The 23,129-nt window shown below is 44.6% G+C and overlaps 3 protein-coding genes across 8 annotated transcripts in view; 2 read left to right on the forward strand and 1 right to left on the reverse strand.

The window, feature by feature from the left end:
• Positions 1–28: 28 nt before the first annotated feature.
• Positions 29–6,712, reverse strand: smarca5 (SNF2 related chromatin remodeling ATPase 5). Its single transcript, XM_011612946.2, has 24 exons — positions 6,435–6,712; positions 5,672–5,797; positions 5,285–5,451; positions 5,046–5,146; positions 4,858–4,958; positions 4,600–4,779; positions 4,326–4,481; positions 4,099–4,230; positions 3,808–3,876; positions 3,599–3,708; positions 3,291–3,517; positions 3,092–3,213; positions 2,833–2,985; positions 2,590–2,722; positions 2,341–2,489; positions 2,123–2,245; positions 1,928–2,035; positions 1,720–1,833; positions 1,509–1,631; positions 1,287–1,419; positions 1,083–1,201; positions 794–1,006; positions 573–683; positions 29–465 (listed from the first exon to the last, which is right to left on the reverse strand). The coding sequence occupies exons 1-24, from the start codon at positions 6,504–6,506 to the stop codon at positions 400–402; spliced, it is 3,108 nt and encodes a 1,035-aa protein (XP_011611248.2). The 5' UTR covers positions 6,507–6,712; the 3' UTR covers positions 29–399.
• Positions 6,713–7,502: 790 nt separating this feature from the next.
• usp38 (ubiquitin specific peptidase 38) lies at positions 7,503–14,844 on the forward strand. The gene is made up of 11 exons (XM_003972458.3): positions 7,503–7,673; positions 8,466–9,156; positions 9,336–9,471; positions 9,571–9,700; positions 9,898–9,999; positions 10,446–10,604; positions 10,684–10,877; positions 10,951–11,044; positions 11,129–11,235; positions 11,471–12,782; positions 13,274–14,844. The coding sequence occupies exons 2-11, from the start codon at positions 8,475–8,477 to the stop codon at positions 13,436–13,438; spliced, it is 3,081 nt and encodes a 1,026-aa protein (XP_003972507.1). The 5' UTR covers positions 7,503–7,673; positions 8,466–8,474; the 3' UTR covers positions 13,439–14,844.
• A 1,416-nt stretch (positions 14,845–16,260) lies between these two features.
• gab1 (GRB2-associated binding protein 1) overlaps positions 16,261–23,129 on the forward strand; it is a 30,647-nt gene continuing 23,778 nt past the window's right edge. For 2 of the 6 annotated variants that reach the window (XR_003891504.1, XM_029850508.1), the window contains exons 1-2: positions 16,261–16,711; positions 16,844–16,990. Coding sequence is in view for 4 of the 6 variants with exons in the window: in XM_029850508.1 (XP_029706368.1) it covers positions 16,919–16,990 (72 nt within the window). In the remaining 2 variants the exon portion in view is untranslated. The remainder of the gene's footprint in view (positions 16,712–16,843; positions 16,991–23,129) is intronic. The other 4 variants (XR_965236.2, XM_011612942.2, XM_029850510.1 and 1 more) reach the window with 3 other exon arrangements.

Consider the following 23,129-nt stretch of genomic DNA (forward strand, 5'->3'; position numbering starts at 1 on the left):
ATTTTGCCAAATAAACACACTTAAAACGTTTTTTAAAAAAGGAGAGGTTTATTTGTGATGTTCAAAAAGACATTTTCTACTTCACATAGGAAGATAAAAGACTGTTTTCTTCACAATAAAAAGGGTTGACTCAAGCAATGGAATGTGGTACAACCAACGGGCATAAATACATTTATTTCAATTTAGGACTAGTACAAAAACAGAACTAGCATCAAACTAATCCAGCACAGCTGCAGTGTTCATGTGAGTGACAGGAAGGCAGGCTTTCTAATTCAGACTGATGGAACCAGCTTTTCCAGGAGACATTATTGCAGCCTGCAGGACAAACACGGACACTACAACTAAGGCTAATGGAGCTGGCTGCCGCTCTTAAACTGACATTCAAATTTCTTTACAGCTTCACAACTTGAGCTTCTTCTTGCGTCCTCGGCTGTCGGGGGTCCCTTCTGACTTACGCTTCTGAGCCTTGGGGGAGGGGAAAGGGAAAAACGATGAAGGCTTGGGGCAGGCAGGGAAGCAACCATCAAATTTAACGACCAACTGGAACTTAATAGTGCTTATTGGGAACTTACCGATCCGCTCTTGGGCCCCCTCTTCTTTTTCTCGGCTTTCTCCCTCTCCTCCAGCTCCATGTTCTCTCTCTCGATCAGCGTGATCAGGGTGTTGCAGCGCCTCTGGAGCTCCTGTACAACCCAGCCAAGGTGACATTTAAATTCTCTGGACACCACTTTAAATGGATGGTGGCGAGAACGTAACATGGCGAGAGGACCACGGTACTGAAGGCAGCATTTACCATGGCGGTCCTGGATTTAAGGAACCAGTCAAAGCGGAACTGGGGCGAGTTGCGGATGCACTGACGCAACTCGTCGTAGACGCTCTCCTTGTCGAAGCCCAGTTTGTGAAGCATGCAGATGAGGAAGCGGTCCTCCTCCTCAGTGTAGTTCTTGCCTTTGTTGGTGCCATAGGAGATACGGAGCTGATGGAAGGGAGCCTTGTAACGACCAATCTGTAACCAGGAACACACCAATCAGAACAAGACTATTAAGTGAAGGTTTGATTTAAAGAGTCGGACGGTCATTAACCTTGGAATCGAGGGCTTTCTTGATGCTAATCCTTCTCTGGATCCTGGCCTCGCCCCTCTCGATCTGAGCCATGATCTTCTCGATATCCTGCAGCTCGTTACAGCGCTCCCAGAATACAGCTGCAGGGGACAAAAGCAGAAAGTCGCTTTAAATCCTCCGCAGTTTGGTCTGATTGTGGGATCAATTATTTAAAAATGCAATTACCGGAATATTCCATGACTTCCTCCGGAGTTTTTCCCTCGACCTCTCTGGCGATGTTCTCGATATCGTCCCGTCCCCACTTCTCGTTTGCTTTGATGAACTGGTTAAAGTCACGCTTGTTCCAGATGGTAAAACCCTGAAATGAAGGTCAGGCACATACAAGCTCAAGTCAGCAACGGAATATTTTGTTTTGAGTGTCTGCATTGTTAAAGGTCCAGCATGTACCTGTTGCAGCAGGTTTTCCTTCTCCTCCAGTTCTTCCTCTGTGAGAGCTTCAGCTTCATCAATCTTAGCCTGCTCTTCTTTCTGGATTTGGGCTGAATTTGGTAATTCTGGATTACGAGGAACCTGAAAGACGCAGCCAGAGAGATCTAAGTCCATGTCCTCAAATACATCCAGAGACACCCTCCCCCACTGGGATGAAAGCTCACTCTACCTTGTAGCCAATGGTTTTTCTGTAGAAGAGAATTTCTTTCTCCAGGAGTTCAAAAAGACGCGGAGGGAAGAACTGAAAGTCTTGGACATTTGGCTGCTTGGGAGGACGAGGCGCCTGGGGGACGGGGTTCAAACAATGAACATCGTCACGATCCTTGCGCGTTAGATCCGTACTTCCTGACAGGAAATGTAACGCCACTCGTCCCTACCTTGGGTGCTTTAGGCTCGCTGACTCGCAGAGCTTCCCTGAAGTAGGCATCTACGGCATAATTGGCTTTCCTTTCTCTCTTGGGCGGCTCGATCCAGTTGGTGATGACCTTGATTAGGACGTAAGAGGGAACAACTTAAACGACGCTTTATTCACTTCGATCGAGGCAATAATGACAAATACACATGACTGGTACCTTTTTCTTCTCTCTGTAATCCTCCCCTTCGAACGTGTACACGCTGCTGTTCTCTGTATCCATGGTGAAGTTCCTCAGTGAGCTTTCGCCCAGCGAGGACATCTTCTGGCTCATCTCTATAGTCTACAAAAAGTCGATTTTTCACTGTAACTCCTGCTTGGTTTGTGAAATAAAGAACTCTGCGGCGCTGCCTGGGTGTTTTGGATGCTGAAACCCACCTTCCTTTCACCCCTCTCCAGGATGGCAACAATGTCGTCATCGGTGATCTCGCTCTCCTTGGAAGCAAACACGTGCGTGGCGCCGTGGCGGATGATGGACAGCATCTCGTCCTTGCCCAGCTTGTTGGCGCTTGGATCCACAAGTCTTCCTGTTGAAGGAAAACAAGAGGGCGACTATAAATAATTACCGATGCCTTCAGGTGCATTGGATTTTTTTGTGTTTCTGCATAAGGGCTTCAGAGGGGTTACCCTGCTGAATGACGATGGAGTCCAGACGCAGCTTCATCTCGGCCCGCTCCACGATCCTCTCCTCCACCGTGTTTTCAGTAATGTAACGAAAGACGCGCACCTGCTTCTGCTGGCCAATTCTGTGGGCTCGGTCCTAATGGGGTTAAACAAGTCAAAAGACTGACAAAAGGAGCTTCCCAGGTTCTTAATGGTGCCACAGATCTCCAAAAGTCCTTTCATTGTATATGAAATGTTGGCGCTAACCATGGCCTGAAGATCTACTTGGGGATTCCAGTCTGAGTCGAACAGGATCACCACGTCTGCTGTAGCCAAGTTGATTCCCAGTCCTCCAGCTCTGGTGCTCAACATGAAGATGAACTTGCTGCTGTTGGGCTCGTTGAACGCATTGATGGAGATCTGCAAGCGTTCAAAGTCAGAGGCATCGAGTATTTGTTGAATTCATCCAGTAAATTAAATCCACCAAAATAAAACCCAAGTCTCTCGTAAGGCATCAATGCCTCACCTGTCTCTCCTCGTGTGGCGTCTGACCGTCCAGACGACAGTAGCCATAGTTCCTCCACATGCAGTAGTCCTCCAAGATGTCCAGCACCCTGGTCATCTGACTGAAGATTAAAACTCGAGATCCTGGAAAGGAGGAGTCGGGATGAGCAAAAGAACATATAGATGAAGTGTTCCTGCACCCAGCTAATTGGTGGACCTACCCTGGTCTTTCAGCTTAGGGAGGAGCTTGTCCAGCACCACCATCTTGCCGCTATTCACCACCAGGTGGAGGTCGGTGGTGTACGGCGGGCCAGGTTCGGCCCCATCGAACAGGTACGGGTGGTTGCAGCATTTCCTGAGCTGCATGAGAATGTTCAGCAGACGCATCTTGTCCATCTTTCCAGCCGAGTTTAAAATGTCGATGTCCTTCATCAGAATCTTTGTGTACCTGATGGGTCGAGGCAAAACCCAGTCTAGTGGACAATTGATGTCGTGCAGAGTAGAGATTTGGGAATATATAGAATCCTACCATTCACGCTGCATCTTACTCAGACCCACATAAATCTTTAACTCTTTTTTGGGAAGCAGAGTTTTCTCCACGTCAGCTTTAATACGACGGAGCAAGAAAGGACGCAGAACCTATGGTTGATGGAATATTTCAAATGAGCATTTTAACTCAAATTACATTAATACATATGAATAATAATGAAGGTAAAATGGGGGGAGGTTAAGACATACAGTGTGAAGACGTTCAACCAGCTTCTGGTCACCCAGGCAGTTGTTTGTGTCAAACCAGGAATCAAAGTCCTAAGAAGAAAAATGGAGACATTTATTAACACGGAACATTTTCCTGTCAATAGCTAGAAAAGTGGAAATAGCTTTATCAATCAATCTTCATTTATATAGCGTCTGTTATAATCAAAAGCGTCTCTAGGAGCTTTACAGAATCCCTGATCCCCAACCTTGAGCAGGACCAGGCTCATGTAGGGGGACCCTCCTGCGGATGGCTCTTTATTGGGTGATTCTTACCTCTGCTGAGTTGAAGACATCAGGCAGCAGGAAGTTAAGCAAAGCCCACAGCTCGTGGAGGTTGTTTTGCAGTGGTGTTCCAGTCAGCAACAGGCGGTTGGTCGTTTTGAATTCTCGCACTATTTCTGACAGCTGAGTGAAGAAGATGAATAGAAAAGATGTGCCATTAAGCAATCAATAAATGGAAACTCTGGCCATGCATAGCAGTTTTAGGAAAGATATCCAACCTTTGATTTCTCATTCTTGATCCTGTGGGCCTCGTCGATCACCAGGTATCTCCAGTTGAACTTTTTGAACACCGCCTTTTCAATGATGAGCATTTCATAGGATGTGACGCACACGTCCCATTCTCCAGGCAGCAGCACGTCTCTGATCAGAGCCGTCTAAGAAAGATAAAAACGTGTATTAAGTTACCGATCACACCACAACACACAGACCTCCTCTGTGCTGAAACAGGAAGCTGATTTTATCATTCTCATGCAGTTTTCTGGAGCGGCCTACCCTCTCATCTCTGTCTCCAATCAGGCAGACCGCACGCAGCGAAGGTACCCATCGCTTGAATTCATTCATCCAGTTGTAGAGGGTGGACTTGGGAACCAGCACCATGTGAGGACCTGGAATATTTCTGTAGTGCTTCATATAACCCAACAGAGCAATGGTCTGCAGAGTCTTTCCTAGACCCTGTGAGATGGAGCAGAGATACACTGTCATTTAAACTCCCAGAATGAAAACAGAATGATTTATGGATAAAGTACCGACCATCTCATCTGCCAGGATGCCATTGATACCGTTCTCATATAAAGAAATCAGCCAGTTGAGACCACGGACCTGGTAATCTCTCATTTTTCCTGTTTTGACATCTAGAAGGGAAAAGTAGTGCCAATGATCATGTGTTCAAGTTAAACTACATATTCTTTCCACAGAAACACAGATGGCTGGCATCTTACATGAGGGTGAATCGTCAAAGCGAGTGCAGACATTTGTAGTCTTTGTACTCTCATTCAGGAGCTCTTCGTCTTCCTCTTGCTCTGTGCGACGATGACGATTGCTGTCAAAACATTAGAGCAGCAGTGAGTTTTGCCCAAATTCAATGGAAGAAACACTGAACTGACAATAACAAGTCAGTTTGTTTGGAAAAACTCTCTTCACATCTGAATTTGTCTGCAGTGTAAAGTTGCAGACTTACTCTCCTGCGGACAACAGATTCTGTTTCTCATCTTTCTTGATACGAGGACGTCCGGGCTTCATCTTCAAGGGGGAGGTGGGAGTCTTTTGTGCGGCCGGCTGGATGAAATGGGCAAACAACTCGGTTTGCTTCAAAAGGTACTCAAATCTGTTGGTCCGGTCCGTTTGCTGCAAGACCGAGAAGACACCGGTGTTAATTAACCGGTTTAAAGGCATGTTGGGGAAAACATCACAATGTTTTTGTAATTCCAACATTCAATCATGGCCGGTACGAATCTACCCGACCAAGGATTCCTTTCCCCACACTTTAGACTTTAGTTTAGTCCCATTAATTCATCAAACTTCTTCCAAATAACAACTTGAACAAAGTTGTTTGTCATATGTTTACCACTTTCTCCTCATAGCCTGCAGTCGATTCTTTAGTCTTGGACGACGACGAGGATGACCCATCTTGCCCATCAGGCCCAGCTTCTGAAGAAGACTCCTTTCCCCCATCTGAAGAATCAGACTTCTCCTAAGCACAAAATAGGGAACAATCATTTAGTGGTGATCTACCAGGAGGAGAGGGAAGTGTTCACCTCACGTATGCAGTTCTCCTTATTAATGTTTGAGACTGACGTTATGTTTCTCGATTTTAAATCACTGCTTCCCTGGAAGCCCAGTGACGCTGGAGCGGCACCTCTGCCGGTTAAAAAGAAGCCATCGGTTCTCTCACTGTCCCACGGAAAACAAAGACGCAGATGGGACAGAGGACCAGGGCTGCCCCGTCCTGCTTTAAGCGAGCTATTCAACTCAATGAGTGATCCAGGGATGGAAGGGCAAACATCGCGAAGGTTTTTAATGTGATAGGTTTGCGGACAGACCTACTATCTCGCCTGGCCTTGTCGGCTGTTAGCTTCAGCCTCAACTGGATGGGACCGAGCCGCTGTTGTCGTGATAGCAATACAGCAGCTAGCTAGCTAGCTCTAACAAGCTAGTGTACATTAGCGTCCACAGGAACAAAGTTAAAGTTGAACATCAAAGAATAATGCGAAGGCCTGGTGTAAGATGAAAGAATAGGGCTGAGGAAATTTATATTTGAGTGGCAGCTCTGTGAAAGATGTAAATCCACCGTGGCGAGAGGAGACAATGCCGATGTTAACTCATCTTACCTCGGCTCCTCCGGCTTCTTCAAGTTCAGTCTGCTCTTCCCGCTGTTCCTCGCAGTTTGCGTTATCCGACATTTTTATACAAATCGCCCTCCGTTTAACAAATGTCGTCCTTTGTCTGATGCCTTTTGTAGCCCCGTAAAACAAATAGTAAAAATAATCCGGACTTCCAGCCGATAAATGCGAAAATCCTCGTTGTTTATAATGAAAGGCTGACACCGGTTGGTAACGCGGAGCACGTTCGCGCTAGTCGGAAGATTGTTCTCGACAATCGCGTTCAGAACAATCTATCGCGAGATTTGGTCGTGTTACCTTTAGAGACAGTGGGAAGTATTAGTTGTTTTATTATTTTAAAAAGAAAGAGCACCAGTAATGACCCAGACTTATTTTGTCGTCTTTCTGGTCAACCAAATCCTAGTAAAACCGTTTAGAGGAAATATCACAAGTCAGTAGAAGCATTAGTAATTACTGGCACTTGTGGATCTACGATCACCCCCCTAATAAAAATCCCTTTAGTGTCGTAACAGGTAATCAGACATTTTGAACAATTTCTACAATTTAATATATGATCAACATTTAAACTTAAGCGATTTGTTTTGATCCGTCTCAAAAGTCGACAGGCATGATTTTCACCCAAAGTCTGTGTTACACGGCATAATTGCGCCCATTTACTCCCTCAAAAGACATTTTTACGTTTTTTTTAAATTTTCACTAGCCTCAAATGGGAATACATAAACGAGGATGCTGCAGATAACAGACCCACAGTGTTTTTCGTGAATATCAAATTTTACTGTTGTGACCTGGAAACTGTCACAGTGAAATATCCGAATTTATTTGTGAAATGTGAAAGTTATATCCAGACTATAAAAAAATAACTTTATATTAAAAAACAAACAAACCCACAACGTATTATTAATAAACAACGCGGAACGGAAATACAAATGCACGTAAGGAAATTCCGTAATATTTTGAAATTTAGACATTAAAATTTTCTCACGAACAGTACTGTTTTTTTATAACTTACAAAACTATGTGACAGGCAAAGTTAAGACAAAAATAGTTTGACGCCACCGGGGTCCTTCCACTTTCGCTGTCTATAGAGATGACGTTATTGGGAGGTTAATCAGCTGATTCGGACTGATTTAGTAAACCAAAATAATACTGTTTTATCCATCTGACGTGTTCCGGAATCTGAACATCTAACTCTCTTGTTGTCGGATACGTTTGACATGCTTTATTTCGGTAGGTACAGCTTATTAGGCGTTGGTGTGTAGCGTAATTACATGTCGGAAAATGTGCTAAGTCAGTGGAACCTAGGTTACTGAACCAAAATCAGGCCTGTGTTGTTCCTTTGTTCATTATCTTGTTGCTCCAGACTAAACTCAGTCACTGTTATGAAGCAATAGATGTGACCAAAACGGACGAGCTGCGGGAACATACTAGCAGTGTTCGAATTTTGAAGTATACATTTGTTATCAGTGAAGCTAGCATTAGCAAGATAGTCACCGGTATCCACATCACTAACACAGATGAGTGATGGTCTCTGTCCGACAAAGGAGATGTCACATATCTATGACACAACAATAGCCGTCTCAATTAATGCATATCATCTGTTTTTGGCGCAGATTAATGTAAAAGGATGCTGATGAACTTTGAATCGTATTTAAATGCCGCTACCCACCATGTTAGAACGTCTCAGTTCATGCAGTCCTTCCTGTAAATGACGTAAGGGGTGGGGGATAAAGTGCTAAATTTGATTAATTGTAATAATTTATAGATCAAGGCTTATTGGGTTCGAAGCCACCAGTGAAGCCACAAGCTGACCTTTCTGTTTACAGAACACGTCTGCCTTTGAATACCGACTGTCTGCCCTTACTGAATAAATACAATGGACTCTTATTGGGTTAATTTGAAAAGACTCCATACATCATCAGGACCTTTTCACCAAACACATTTTAATTTCTCAAATCTAGTAATTCTATAAATAATCAAAGTTTTACTATGGACATTTACTATGTATTTTTCTTCCTCCAGGCCGCCATCATGGACAAAATTTTGGAAGGCCTGGTATGCTCCGACCACTCTGTTACAGTGAAACGAGCCATAGTGAAGCGGGTAGTGGAAGCGGCAGAGGATGACGCGACTGAGGAGCAGTGTCTGTCTATGTTTACATTAACCACCCGCCTCTTCTTGCTTGGCGAAGATGCCTTCCAGAAGCAGACTGGTGTCCAGGTTTTAGATGCCTATGCACGCTGCCACCGTACAGAGTTTGAACATTTCTTTAGTAAAGACTTTGTCCTTATTCTTCTCCAGCAAGGTTTTGGTCATTTGGACCGTAAAGACCCAGCAATCATTGACTATATTCACTGCTGCCTGCGGCTGCTGATCAGCTGCCCCTCAGTGCTGGAGATTTTTAGTGTGATTCAGGTGGAGGTTTTAAGGATGGTGTGTGAGCGTCCAGAGCCAACGCTCTGTGCCCGCCTCAGCACTTTGCTGTCTGACTTTTTCCAGTGCATCCCCAAGGATAAGTCTGGTGTTTTATTCTGTCAGCAGTTGGTCAGAACTATCAGCTATTTTCATTGCTTTGCCAGTCAAGATCGGGACTTGAGGGAGTACGTAGGGCAGGTGACAAAGGTTAGCACACTGCTCCAAAACATATGGAAGGCTGATCCAGCAACGATGCTTTCATCTCTGCAGGAAGTCTTTGCTATCATCTCTTCCACAGGTGAGAGCTTGACTTGAAGCATTGGGTGTTCCTAATGGGGCTTAATTTTTGATGTGTTGATTTTTTATTTTTTTTTATTTTTTTGTGGCACTGCACCAGGTTTCGGGGTAGTTTCCATGTCAAAATATAAAACAAATTCATTTGGGCAGCTTTGGTCCACTCTTGATTTATATTTTCAGACCCCTCCTTTGATCCATCCATTGCTCTGGCCAGCCTCGTCCAGCACATTCCTGTGCAGATGATCACAGTTCTCATCAAGAGCCTCACCACAGACCAAAATGTGAAGGATGCAAGCATGACAAAGGCCCTCTGCAGGTAACCTCAAACACCTGGGAAAGCGGCTGTTTTAGCATGATATTATGAAGTAGCCGTTGTGTATGCATTACTAACTGTATTTCCCTTCTGCTTATCTAGGATGATTGACTGGCTTTCATGGCCTCTGGCACAACATGTTGACACCTGGGTCATTGCTTTACTCAAAGGACTGTCTGCCGTTCAGAAGTTCACCATCCTCATAGACGTTACTCTGCTTAAAATTGAACTGGTTTGTAATGGGAGCCACCTATCTTGAATTATTTTGAACCCCAGGTCCACACAAAGATTGAAAGCATCTGTTAGAAAAGCTAAATAAGATCTACAATTTAGTTTTAGCTTTAAAGAGAACTTATGTAAATAATTTAATATTTGTTTCTGTTTATGCAAATGTATTTTTAAAATGAGTTCAATTACTTTTACTCATAGGTATTCAGTCGACTGCGGTACCCCATTGTGCGGCAGGGGGCGCTGTCTGTTCTCTCCCACATGCTGCTGAGTTTCCAGCACTCTCCTGAGGCGTTTCATTTGGTAAGGGATCTCCTGACAGCTCACAGCTCATTTCCCTCTCATATGGTTCGTTAAATAGTTTTTCCCCCCCACTTCTGGCTTAAATGACTTCAAAGCTGCGTAGAAGTGTTTCGACAGAACCCCAGGCTCAACCCAGCCCATCCACTAATGATGTGTGAAGCACTTAAATGCTGAGCAATGGCCCAAGAGTCAGCCTGTATTGCTCTAACAACATGGATGCTTCCAAAATGCTTGATAAATGAGACTAAACACTGTGATTGTGAAACTGCCCGGCAGCTGTCCAGACTGCAGAGACTATATGATCCATAGTGGGGCTTATACAACCAAAACACTGAATGTGATCTTTATATACAGTAGATGGAGTATGGCCCATAGATTATTATCTTCTCAAGTAGAGTCAGGGTCTGTAATAATCCTCAATGTTTTTCCTCGTGCACTAACTACAGGTGGTTCCACACGTGGTTCCTCTGGTCCAGTCGTTGAGGTCCGACGGTCTACCCAGCAGTAAAGCTCTCCTTCTGCAGTTTACTGAGCTTATACACTGCATGATGTACCATTACTCCGGCTTCCCCGACATCTACGACACCATCCTTGAGGCCATTAAGGTCAGTTGGGCAGAATGAAGACCGGTGAAGTTCATCATACGCGGCACTTCTTAACATAGAATAGTAATTTTTGTCTTAGGATCTTCCAAAACCAACAGAAGAGAAGATCAAGTTGGTACTGAATCAAAGTGCCTGGACCTCCCAGTCCAACTCATTTGGCTCGGGTTTTTTGAGGCAAAGTGGGAAGTCTGAGACGGGAAAGACCGGTCTGATCAACCTGGGCAACACTTGCTTCATGAATTCCATAATCCAGACGCTGTTCATGGCCACAGAGTGAGTTGTGTGTCCGCGCCATCGTTCCGGCTGCTTCGACGGCATCTTTTTAAACAGCACGGCTCTTTTTCAGTTTCAGGCATCACGTTTTGTCCCTGCATCTAAATGGTTCCAACTCTCTAATGAAAAAGCTGCAGCTGCTCTTTGCTTTTCTGGCTCACACACAGGTGAGTATGACCCTCTGTACTAGATAATGCGGAGCATTATTGAGAATTACAAACATGCAGTGTGCTTGCATGTGATTCCTGCAGAGGGCAGCGTACGCTCCCAGAAACTTCTTGGAAGCGTCTCGACCTCCCTGGTTCAATGCTGGCTCTCAACAGGACTGTTCCGAGTACCTCAGATTTCTTCTGGACAGGTAGGTTTTGCTTTCCACATGGATAAGAATGATGCTCACCTTTATTGTTTACATTTAAACTGCAGAACATGTTGTCGCTTTTGAAGCCTGCATCATTGAGCAGCTACACGAAGACATAAACTATTTATATTTATTTATCATCATGCTTTCAAAGTAATAATGGGAACGGGAACTTTTTTCAGAAACTATGGATGTGTAATGGAAGAAATTAAAACCATCACGCTTTTGTCTCAAGGTTACATGAAGAGGAGAAAACCATCCACGTTCTTGAATCGGTGAAGCCAAAGCTCGCCTCCCACGTTGACTCAACGAGGACAGACCCAGCAGGTCAGACTCCACCAGAGATGGGACACGAGTCACCAGAAACAGGACCTCAAGAGGAGCGAAAGACTTTGATAGAAACGATGTTTGGCGGGACTCTGCTTACCCGTATTCGCTGTCTGCAGTGTCACTGCATCTCTGAGAAAGAAGAACCTTTCACGGACCTGTCCTTGGCCTTCTGTCCATCTGCCACATCTCGGTACAGTTCCCAACCCGAGCGGCCCTCGGAGGAGCCCAAGGGTCTTTATCAGGGTTCTGTCAATGGGGGTAGCGAAATCCTGGATCCCGGCTCGTCTGCGTCCCAGGTGAGCAGCGTCCACTCTGTAACTGTGACAAATGAGCCTTCCCTGACTGTGCCGGACATGGTGAACTACTTTCTGGCCCCGGAGATCCTGGACGAAGACAATGCCTACTTCTGCGAGAAGTGCAGCTCCCTCCAGCGTGCCGAAAAAACAATGCAAGTGGTGTCGGCACCTGAATACCTAATCCTCACCCTGCTGCGGTTCTCCTACGATGCCAAATTCCACGTTCGGAGGAAGATTCTGGAAAACGTCACCATTCCGCCGCTGATGAGACTTCCTGTATACTCCCGTTCAAAGCCTTCAGAATCTTTCTGTCCTGCGTCTTCATCTCAGCACCTAGATTGTCCGGAGAGCAGCGAAAATCTGGCTAAGAAGCTCAAACCGTCGCAACAAGACGAGAAGGACGAAAGGAGGAAGACAGGGCAGGGGGTTCGAGAAGACCGGTCAGTCCAGCCGGCGCTGTATGTCCTCAGTTCAGTGGTGGTGCATTCAGGCGTGTCGTCAGAGAGCGGACACTACTACTCATACGGACGCAACATCGATGGGGCGGACGGGTCTCAGCATCCAGCCCGTCACTCTCCGCTCAACGAAGCGTTGCAGAACGGTCAGGCCGAGTGCAACCCCAGCAACTGCTCCGCTCTCTCCATTCCCCCCCAACAAGCTGGCAGCAGCGGCCAAGAGGCAAAGGACTGGTTGCTGTTTAACGACAGCAGAGTGACTTTCTCATCCTTCCAGCTGGTGCAGAACATCACCAATCGCTTCCCCAAGGACACGGCGTATGTGCTCATGTACAGAAAACAGGACCTGCCGGAGGAGAGCACCGATGGGGGGACAGCGCAGAGTATGGCAAAAGTCAGTTCAGAACCACCCCTGCAGAAAGAGCTGCTGGATGCTATTATCAAAGACAACAAGCTGTATTTACAGGTATGTGCTCATAACTCGCACTGCTTCCTTGGGAAAACAGGAAATGATTCTATTTTTCACTATACAGGATAAGATGAATAGAAAGGCAGTAATTCGTTTTAGTGTCGGGAAAAGCTCTTATGTTGCACCTGAAGAATGATGCATTTAAGAAGGATGGGATTCAGGGAGTTGAGTTTTCTACAAGGGTCTCTCAGGTGGAAAGAGTCAAAAGAAAAAGACCATACTCTGCTGGTAACTTTGTGGGAGTAGAGGTGTTTTTTTCCCCCATGAATGGGAACCAGATTTAAGCTGTCATGTTAGAATTTATGAGATGTAATTTCACGAGTCATTGAACTGAGCTATGCGTCCTCAGGTTCCCTGTAGTTTAACCGAATGACCTCTAGAGGGCGCTGTACTCACGCGGACTTGGAGGGAGGGAAAACTTCAATTCTTGTTTCCGTTTCTGAGTAATCTCTTTTTAAGTGCTTGTCTTTTCTCTGCACTGTCAACAGGAGCAGGAGCTCAGTGCCCGGACACAGGCCCTTCAGGCCCCCTCATCCTCCTGCTCATTCAGGCCCAACGGTTCAGATGACAATAACCCACCAGGGAGCTGTGGCCCATCTGGTGGGGGAGGAGGAGGAGGGGGCTTCAATACCATAAGTAGACTGGTATTCTAAAAGCTGCAGAAGTGGGTATACACATGTTTTGCTGTCCTCAGCCCCACTTGAAGAGGCATCCTTCAGTGGGCTATTGTAGCTCATTCGGCAGAGTTCGGGATACCTTGTCCCTGAAGCCCTCCAGATCTCCAGAAACATCTGAGCTTGTCTGCAGATTTGCACATGCAGGAGGAAGGTTTGTGCAGCTCAAGCACACACTGACTCTCCTGATGTTTTGTGCAAGGAGTAGTGCGCAGGCGGAGGAAACACAGGGGTTTCTCATCGGTGCTATTCTTTCTTACCATCAGCCTGCAGCACCACAAGACTTCTCCAGTTAGAAGAAATCTTTGTTGTTGTGTTCTCACTCTTATTCACCCTCAGGTATCCTTATATTCTTCCTCTAAAGTGTCATCCATCAACACAACACCTGGCTGCTCAGCACACAGCAGGAGAACGCCAATGCGATTGAACCTGGATTAAAAGAATGGAGATCTGTGTCCACACAGTCGCTGTGCATGTGTGAAAGGGGCTCAGGAGCGTCTGGAACCGTCTCCCAGCAAAAAGGAATCCTCATGGCGAAAGCACTGAAACGGCAATTCTCTGCACTGACTCAGAGCTTTAATTTGCAACTTGAAAAGTTTGGTTTATACCAGTGTTTAACTAATTTCTAATTTATTTTAGTCTTTGGGATATTGGCATTATGAAGTCATTTGTCCTCCAGTCTCAGAACTTGACTTTAACCCAGTTAAAAATTTTCTTTCAATATATACATAATTAAAACGAATCGGTGTAGAATATGTTCCTGGCTGGTTATGACGACTGTAACATTACCTCATAAACATACACATGCCATATATGCAGATGTGTGCAGCTGCAGTACAGCTGAAAGCATGGACGTGACCTTTTGTTTGCGTGTACAGGAAGGTCACCTGTGGTGTTACATCTTCTTTTTTGCATGAGATTTTTCTTAAAAACTGTATAGTTTGATTATTAAGATTTTTCTGCAGTGTGTTCTTATATTTAATTGGGTTTCTATCCCATGCAACATATTTTAAATATAGTTTTATTAGTTTGTAATGCAAACCAGAGCAATGGAAAACCTTATTTGTTACATTCATAAAAATGTTAAATGTGGATATTGACACACACACACACACGATTTAAAACCAAATCACACATTGCTTCTTAAAATAATTTCAAAAATATATTTCCATGCTTTTATGTGCCTTTTTTAATATTTAATGTACATCTCTTGGAACTTGTTAGACTATACACCACAGCTATACTTGTGCATAATACATTTCTAATGAGCTGAATGTTTTTGATCTGAAAATTAGTAATTATTATTAAATTTAAGAATTGGAATCATATAATGTTGCTCTGTACTACTGCTATGACTTGTTGAATAAAAAAGCTGTAGAAGTGTACCTTGTTGCCAATATTTTGACTCAGATAACCCAAAATAAAAATAGAAAACGCATAATACACTCACATTGGAAAATAATTTGTTTTAAAGCTTGTAAATTGCATGTGCAGTGGAGGAAAACCATCACCCCTTTGCCATCTTTGTTAAAGTGGCTTCATATACTAGCTGTGATCGTAGTTTCGCGTTAGGAATAAAACTACAAACTGCACTTCAGAAGAACAACAGAAAAGCCGTAGCCACAGCAAATTTATAAAAACCTGGCACATCAAAATGCCACAATAATTAGGCTACCTAATGAGCCAGAACTTGGACATAAATTCGAAGTATGATGACGTGAAGAAAACTGATGAATCAGCACGGACTTTGTCGTTGGTGCTGTCTTGCGTCACATTTCTTTAAAAAAATATCCTACTGAGAGCAATAATGTGCTTGTGCACTGCCTGAGTCATTTATCACAAGCCAACAGGGGTCCTCCTCTGGGGGAAGTGTTTACCATGACAATAGCATTCCAATAACATTCCAGAGATGCCGGTTTAACACAACTGGTAACACATGTTTGCTATTTTCCTTTTTTTCCCCCCCTATTTTATTTTATTTTTTAAATATAGGACTTATTTATGTGGTGAATGAAGCATTAAGGTAAGTAAAAAAGGACAAATACTCGTGCTCAATATATTTCATAATGCTCAAAAGACAAATGTGGGAGATGCATTTAAAATCAGCTTTAATGCCTATTTGTGATTACCACAAAATGCGCGAATTCAATCTGATTTCATTTTAAATGTTATAATATGTTTGAGCGACATATCAGTACATTGTTTTGGTTTTCTAGAATGTATGTCATTGGTTTTATGTCGACATTTTTAAAATTATTTCGAGAGGATCTTTAAGTTAAGATCTAGGAGAGTCGTTTCTTTGTCCCAAAATCAAATTCCTTGAAATCCTCAAAGCTTTATTTCATTAATGTACGTGTGCAAAAACTCGCTCTATCACGTCTTATCGTCCTTTAAAGTGATTCGCGGTTGTTTGTTGATGTGGACCAGAACGCAAACATTTTCTTAAACTACAATTCCCATGGTTGAAGCGCCACCGTTTTCCCAGCACGCGGCCGCCTCCCCGAATTGTCCTCCAAAACCATAGTAATAAATTAGGAAGAAATATAAAACGCAACATCCGATGTTTACTTTCAAAATAAATGTTTTAAATTCGCGCGCTTCTGTGGTTGTGTGCATTGTGAATATTGTCAATACATGAAATTACTGTCTCCTGTGAATAAAACAAATGTTTAAGCAAAATATCAACCACAGCTAATTACACACTTAACAAATGGGCAGTAATAACAGGTGTTATAGACAATGGTAGCCGTCAGTCCACAGACTAGACACTTATTTTGAAATATGGAAACGTCAACTTCCGGCCGCCTTAGCTTGACACTGCCATGTTCCAGAGGAGAGTGAGTTGAGGGAGAGACGGAGCCACCTTGTCAATCATAATTAAGGAACCATGGGAGTAAACTGGTGGGGAAGCTCTGTGAAACCGCTGCCTTTAACGCGAAGATTGGTCTAAATTTCGCAAAAGCGGAAAAACTATGCATCGGTCCGCTGTAGGACATTTCCACCCGATCGCGCAAACTGGAAATCGCGTCCACACTGACGGGAATTAGCATGAGGCGTTCCATATAACAACAAAAAACTTCGCCACATTCAGCTCCCCGCGTCCGTTTTTTCACCCCTACGACGTCCCCGTTCGGGTCGCCGTTGCTTCTTCACACGGCGGTGACGCCGAACTCCGAATCCGGGGCAAATCCTTTTATTTGACTAACAACTCGTGGAAAATCTGGTCTGGATTGTTCGAGAGCTGCCCTGTCGGTGAGTACACTTCAAACGCAGTGGTGTCGGTCTTTACTGCTGTTAAAAACCACTCAACACTCCAACTTTCCACTTCGGAATTTAACCGTTTCTGCCTTGTGTCAACGTCCCCCCCCCCCCCCTACCCCTCAGGTACGAGAAGACACTCCCAAAAACAAACGAACCCGAGCCGAAATCTGCGCTCAAACTCCGGCGACAGCAGCAGCAATGAGCGGGGGGGATGTGGTGTGCTCGGGCTGGCTGAGGAAATCTCCGCCTGAGAAAAAGTTGAGACGTTACGTAAGTGCACATTATATCCTGCCGTGTTCCACTGTTGTAAAAGTAACGCGTTACTTGCTCCCCGTGCACGCTGCTCGTGCACAGTAGGGCGCAGTGGCAGACGTGCGTAGGCCTGAAGCATTTCAAGCGGCTGAGTTGAGGCTTCTGTGGACCTGAAACCCTTCCTCAAACACGGCTTTTTTCTGACGTTTTCCCACTGCAAAGTGTAACGCGGATACCTGCCGCCTGTTGTTTTGGTTCAGAGGAACGTGGCAGCATCGTCCTGTGATCGGATCTCACACGTCTCAGGGTTTCTTTTTTTTTTTATAGCACACATTAGTGCAACGTGAAACTAATACTTGTGCATTCCCAGGCAACACTCCTTGTGTCAAAGGTGGAGAATGCCCATGCTTAGGGTTAAATCATTTACAAAAACATCAAAGGATGGCCTCATTCCTGCAAGCTTCAAATTTGGAAAGTGAGGGTGCACAATCAACGATGGGAGCTAGCGTGGTCTGATGCACAAAAATCAATGAGACAATCCGAGTTTCTGTTTTGCTTTCGCTGTTTTACGGCGCTCTAGGCTTAGCCAACGGATTTCTGACCGGAAAAGTTGCGGCTGATCATTTGTTTCATGTGCAGTTGAGTCTGGCGAGTGTGTATTCCCAGTTGCCTGTTTTCACATGCATGATGGTGGCATTCCTGGCAATTCTCAAGAAATAACTGCTCAAATTTTACGACTGTTTTCTGGAAAGCTTAATGTAAAACAGACCAGAGGCCATCTTTCTTCCAAGGAGTGTATTAATTGCTCCTACGCTGCTTTAATGAGGAGGATTGATTTGTTTCAGCATATTAGCCCGTTACACAAGTGCCAGCTGTAGCTAAACCAAAAAGTTGCCTTTTGTTATTCTGCTTTTGACAAAATTCCCCTCCTTGACTTTCACTTCATTCGCAGAGTTAAACGTGCAGAGAAAAGCTGTTGGGTTTCATGTGAAGGGTCATTCGGCTTGGTCACATGAGGCTCATGGAAGTGCTGACTCTTCTCTTTCGTGCAGCCATTTCATCTCTTGAAGTTGACCACCAGCTGTGTTGTTTGAAGCACAAAATAATTGGAGAAGTTGTCTTTAAAGCAGTAGAAATGAAGCAGCAACTTGTGGCTTACAGTGTTTTTGGCCAGGTGATTATTTAGGCTGAATGTGTGCATATATATATTTGTTATTTGAGTATCTTGGTGGTTTTAAAGTGGTTCCCAGGATGAAATTACTGGGCGAGAGTTTGTTTGTACGACTGACCCAGATGTTAACCCCAACCCTGCAGCCCTCAGTAGACATTAGCATATTGTAGTGTTGAGGCAAAGTGCTATTTTTTATATAGCCAGTGGTATCAGGGATTCTAGGGCAAATACCCCTCCAGCTTTGTCACATATAAGTAATATCTCCACGTACGAACTCTGGTCTGTTTGTAGAAAAAGCCAACAAATCAAAGAACAGATTAGGACCACGGGAACGTGCCTTCACCTTTAGCTCTGTTTATTAGCTTCGTCGCTGCGCCCGGCTGTGCTTCATCGAGGCTCTTACCCGCCTTGTTACCCACTCCGGGCAAAGTTTGTCCCCGAGGTCCAACTGCTGATTGGTGGAGCTCAAAGGTGAATTCAGTTCAGCGGTCCTGCTTCTGCTCCGTCATGTGTAATTACCCTAGAATAAAATGATGTTCAGTAGATTTTGGTCACTTAATAATGTCTTGCTGAGTCATCAATAGGTTAATACACATGCAAACAAGTGGTTCAACACACAACCAGAGAGCACGATCAAAGTTCTCCTCTGATCATTGTCAGTAAATCTTGGTTTTAGCTCATCATTAATAAGTCTAATGTACTTGCTGAAAGCTTGAATATGACCTGTGTGTATGTGTGAAGGTGTCGTTGATATTTTGCAGGACTGTTGCACGTTAAGAAGATGTTTTGTTCGGCTAACAGCTGAAAACAGTGAGGTTATTGTAGTCCAAAGGAACCATCAACAACACCGGTATTGTTCAGCAAGCGTGCCTGTTCAAAAGCTGCTGAGACTAATGAGCTAAACAGCCCCATTTCCAAAAAATAACCAAGTAACTTGTGACACACGCACAGTTTCACCTGCTTTGCTTTTTATTAAAACCTCATTAGATTTGCAATAAGGATTTCCTGTCATGGTTCAGTTTAAAGGATTAATAATGGCAGTAGATGTCTCCCAGTTCCAGCTGTTTCTTAGCATGATTAGCTTCTGTGTTGCAGGGATCCAATTAGAAGCTTTCTTAACCTAAAAACCCTCCTCACAAATACGTTTTATGTAGGAGCTGATCGCTTTTCTCACGAGAAACATTTCCTATATCTGCAAATGCCTTTAAGAGTTGTCTCCCAATGTCATTCTTTAGTATGTTTATCTTTGTTTAGAACAAATGTGTGAATCACAGGACTAATATTGAGCTCTCTCTTCTAGGGAAGTAGAAGTAAAACTAAATGCTTCAGTTGTCCATATAATGCAGTTGAAAATAGTTGTTTGCTGCAGCACTTGCGTCTTTGGGTCGGATTTTGCCGTACGACATGTGCTAGCTTCAGCTTGTGTAGTTCCCAACCTTAAGTGTAAGTTTCAAAGAGCCTCAGTGCAGGAGCTCAAGCCTAATTGGCAAACCGGAAGAGGGAACAAGTTGAACCCTAAAGGTCATCCGATGGCCGTAAAGGGGCTCTTTTGGTCTTCATTCCTCTCCGAGTTGTATTTAGTACACACCATCGTCCGTGAGCCATTAATCTTTCTCTGACTGACTGGGAAACATTCTCATTTGAAAAGCAGAGCTAAAAAAAAAATTTTTATATCAAACAACTGCCAGGATAAATCTGAAAATGTACTTTTTTGGTAAACTGCCATCCCCACACGCTTGAAGAAACTAACAAACAAGCTGGCCAAAGCAGATGTAACGATGCTTGTGGCGCATTAGCCTGTCCGGCTAACAAAAGGTACTTACTGGACCGCGTCTTGGCCACCGCAGCATCACAGCGCTCCATTTGGAGCGAGCCGACTGCTGCCGTATGATCTACCGCAGCTTGAAAATGGATGGCTTGTGCCATTAATTATTTAATGACCATTACAAGCAAATAACCATGAAATATTCATATCCATGCTACTATAGTAGATATCCACACCAGCCTGCTTAGACCATTGTCCCACCCTCACCAGTGGCATCAGAACCACATTCATAACTCCAAAGACTGTTCTCAGAGTTCAAATCTGGCTATTTATATGTTGATTTGTTGAAATATGACAGGAATTTGTTGAAAACATGATTGCACCACCAGGGAAAAGAGCCATAGAAACCAAGCCGCCAAGGAACAGGCCTCCGCGGCGTCCCACGTGCTATTGTCTTTTTCCAAACCCAGACCTGACAGGTGTGCACCAGGCACGTCAGCCCAGTGTTCTGACATGACGTGTTGATCCACCAGAGCGCCGAGCCTGTTAGATTGACCCCCAGGTCAGGGCCGACGCCGAGCGTTTTGTAAACACGCGTGTGTGTGTGTGTGTGTGTGTGTGTGTGTGTGTGTGTGCGTGTGCGTGTGCTTCTGCCTGTCCTGGCTGTTGACTGCCCCGTGTGCCAATTCCACCAGCAGATCAGGATCTGCAAGAATATCGACGGTCTTCGGCGCCAAAACCGGAGAGTTTGGGAGCCGTACTTTCCGTTGAAATCTGATTCTGCCGACGGTTAAATGACGCTTTTGTGCTATTTGTCTGCGTGCCAAGTCGGACAGTTTAAAGCGCAGCTATTATTAAACGCAGATGACGGAAGTCTCTCAGCTATTTGCCACGGCCAATCATACACATCTCTGCTTTCTGTTACTCGCGATCAATCAAGAAAACTCTCGATTTCCCGACGTTTCTTTGAAGCGCCAGCTTATTGCTTTGATGTATCTTTCATGTTTGGAATGTTCCTTCAGCGACACCAGGCAGTTAAAAAATGTTCTCATTATTCTCCTTTCTGTTTCACGAGCGGAGTTGCGAGCACGAAGAGGCTGCACAGGCCTCTGCTTCTTATTTATTGATGATCGAAAAAGGAAATCTAACACTGCAAAGCGGGAGAAGTTGCAGGTGATGTTGGACGCCGATAAAGAAGCCGCGTTATCAGGGCAGGCCCACATCAAGCCGTAATCGGCAGTTTCGTCTGCACTGTTGTGAAAATAAAAGTGAAGCGGCAGCAACCGAAAAGAGGGAGCCTGGAGAGCTGCTCAGAATAACACCATTAGGCAGCCTCCAATGAGAATAGCTCTCTCCTCTCTTCTTCTTTCTTTCCGTTCCCAGCGCCTCTTGGCAGGCACAGACATCAGGAATGTGAGGTTGCTCTGTGCTCCTCTGTGCTGGGGTGTGAGCGCCCGGTCCCAGGCCGCCACCGCCGCTCTACATCCAGTTCAGGGCAGGGCAGGGCAGGGCCGCGCCGCGCCGCGCTGCGCTGCGCGGCGCCGCACCACAATGGTGTTTAGTACAGCGCAGCGCACTGGGTGATTGTTGTTCCTCCGGCAGCGGGACAGAAGAGGATTCACTCCCCGGCGCCCCAGCAAGGCACGGCCGCCCCTTCCTGTGTGAGGCGCTGATGGTTACCAGATGGCGGGCGAGGAGAGGGGGAGGAGGGGTCCTATATGCTGTCTCAGATTTACTCTATTCTTTCTTCCTTTGCATAGATATGTTTCTTCTCATTGTCGATTTCAGGCTAATTGCTGCCCTGTGATGCAGGATTAAAACCGAAACCTAATGGCGGTGCGACTTTCACAGGTTGTCTCTGTCTGTTTTTATACGGTAGGTGCTGCAGACAGTAAAACGGGCACAGTAATGATTCACCTTACCAGACGCACACATTACACTGTGTATGAAATACTTTAAAAGCCTCCACAACACATTCTGTCCGTTAATGCTAGATTTGACGTCATGCTGTAGCATTTGTGCAGCGCTGTTTTATTATGCGTTATCAGCAGATGGAGTGGCGTTGTTAATACGCTTAATCTCGCCATCCTTTGTGATACTTTTTACTGGCTGAGTAATAAAGACATTTAAAAATTGCAATAGTCAAAAAGAGACACGTAGTTCATGTTCCTGTGTGCAGTTATGGGATGCTGCAGCATGATTCATTAATTTTTTACCTTTTGTCAAATTGGTTCACATAATTTATCAAATTATCTCCTTTGATTTGTTTCTCGCGAGGCTCTATCCTCTTCAGCTTCCTGGTACTTCAACCTAATAACCTTTTCTTTCCCTGCACTCAGTTCCTCTCCACACGCCTGAGTGCTGTCGGACCAATAGAATTTATATTCTTCTGTCTGAAGATGACAGAATATTGAATTTCATCAGTCACAAGAATTATTGCTTTTTTAGTGCCAAGAATAATTGAACACCTTTTACTTCTCTTGCTTGGCAGCGTTTTAGTCATAAATAACTAAAATAAGAAATTGATTTTTATATTCTAACTATACTCATGTTTCCTCTTCTTCTCCTTGGTGGTCCTGACTTAAAACATCACAACAGCGCCGCGGTGGTCAGTTGGCGTCACTGCAGGTCAATTGATGAAGTGGAATCAAACCAGTAGCCTCCTTTGCACCAACAAGAGATCTTACACAGTTAGTTCTTAAACCAGTCCCAAGTATCCAAACCTGGTCATAATTATCAGGCCTGAACGGCAACCTTCTGTGTGGCCTCCAGCTTATTTTGAGATACTTTGACTTGCATGTTAATAATTGATTATTTCATCATAAAAACACAATGGGTGGTGTTTTTTCTTTGAACTGCTCTTGGATGTGCTTTTTGTTCAGCCCTCCTGTGCAGCTTCCGTGCTTCAGCTTCACCACGTACACATCCCGTATACACTCAGCGTAACTTTGCCTCAGGGCTCCATCGCATGGTCTAAAAAATATCAGTTACCGTGACATTTATGAGCAAGTTCAGCTGACAGATAAGCAAACGGCCTCATTTTGTCCCAGCATGCATACGTTTGAACATCATCACTTTGGTGGATCTTTTCTTTTGCTCCTGTTTTGCAAATGTTTTATTCTTGTGGGACTGCATCTGTCTAGATTTAACCTGTTGTTGCACACGCGTGTGTCAAGCGGCGCAGCTGGAACTCAAGCTATGTGATGTGTGATCTGACGCCA

This window comes from Takifugu rubripes, chromosome 17 (genome assembly GCF_901000725.2).
Source record: "Takifugu rubripes chromosome 17, fTakRub1.2, whole genome shotgun sequence".
Classification (NCBI taxonomy): Eukaryota; Metazoa; Chordata; class Actinopteri; order Tetraodontiformes; family Tetraodontidae; genus Takifugu; species Takifugu rubripes.

Bases quoted from the DNA above. Each gene is read 5' to 3' on its own strand.
- smarca5 (XM_011612946.2), bottom strand. From the start codon at position 6,506: ATGTCGGATAACGCAAACTGCGAGGAACAGCGGGAAGAGCAGACTGAA. The intron at 4,231-4,325 runs GTTGGATATCTT...TTCTTCACTCAG, and splicing joins TCAAGAATGAGAAATCAAAG to CTGTCAGAAATAGTGCGAGA. The intron at 2,490-2,589 runs GTAACCCCTCTG...TTCCTTCAACAG, and splicing joins CTCCATCGTCATTCAGCAGG to GAAGACTTGTGGATCCAAGC.
- usp38 (XM_003972458.3), top strand. From the start codon at position 8,475: ATGGACAAAATTTTGGAAGGCCTGGTATGCTCCGACCACTCTGTTACA. The intron at 9,157-9,335 runs GTGAGAGCTTGA...TTATATTTTCAG, and splicing joins TGCTATCATCTCTTCCACAG to ACCCCTCCTTTGATCCATCC. The intron at 11,236-11,470 runs GTAGGTTTTGCT...TTTTGTCTCAAG, and splicing joins CTCAGATTTCTTCTGGACAG to GTTACATGAAGAGGAGAAAA.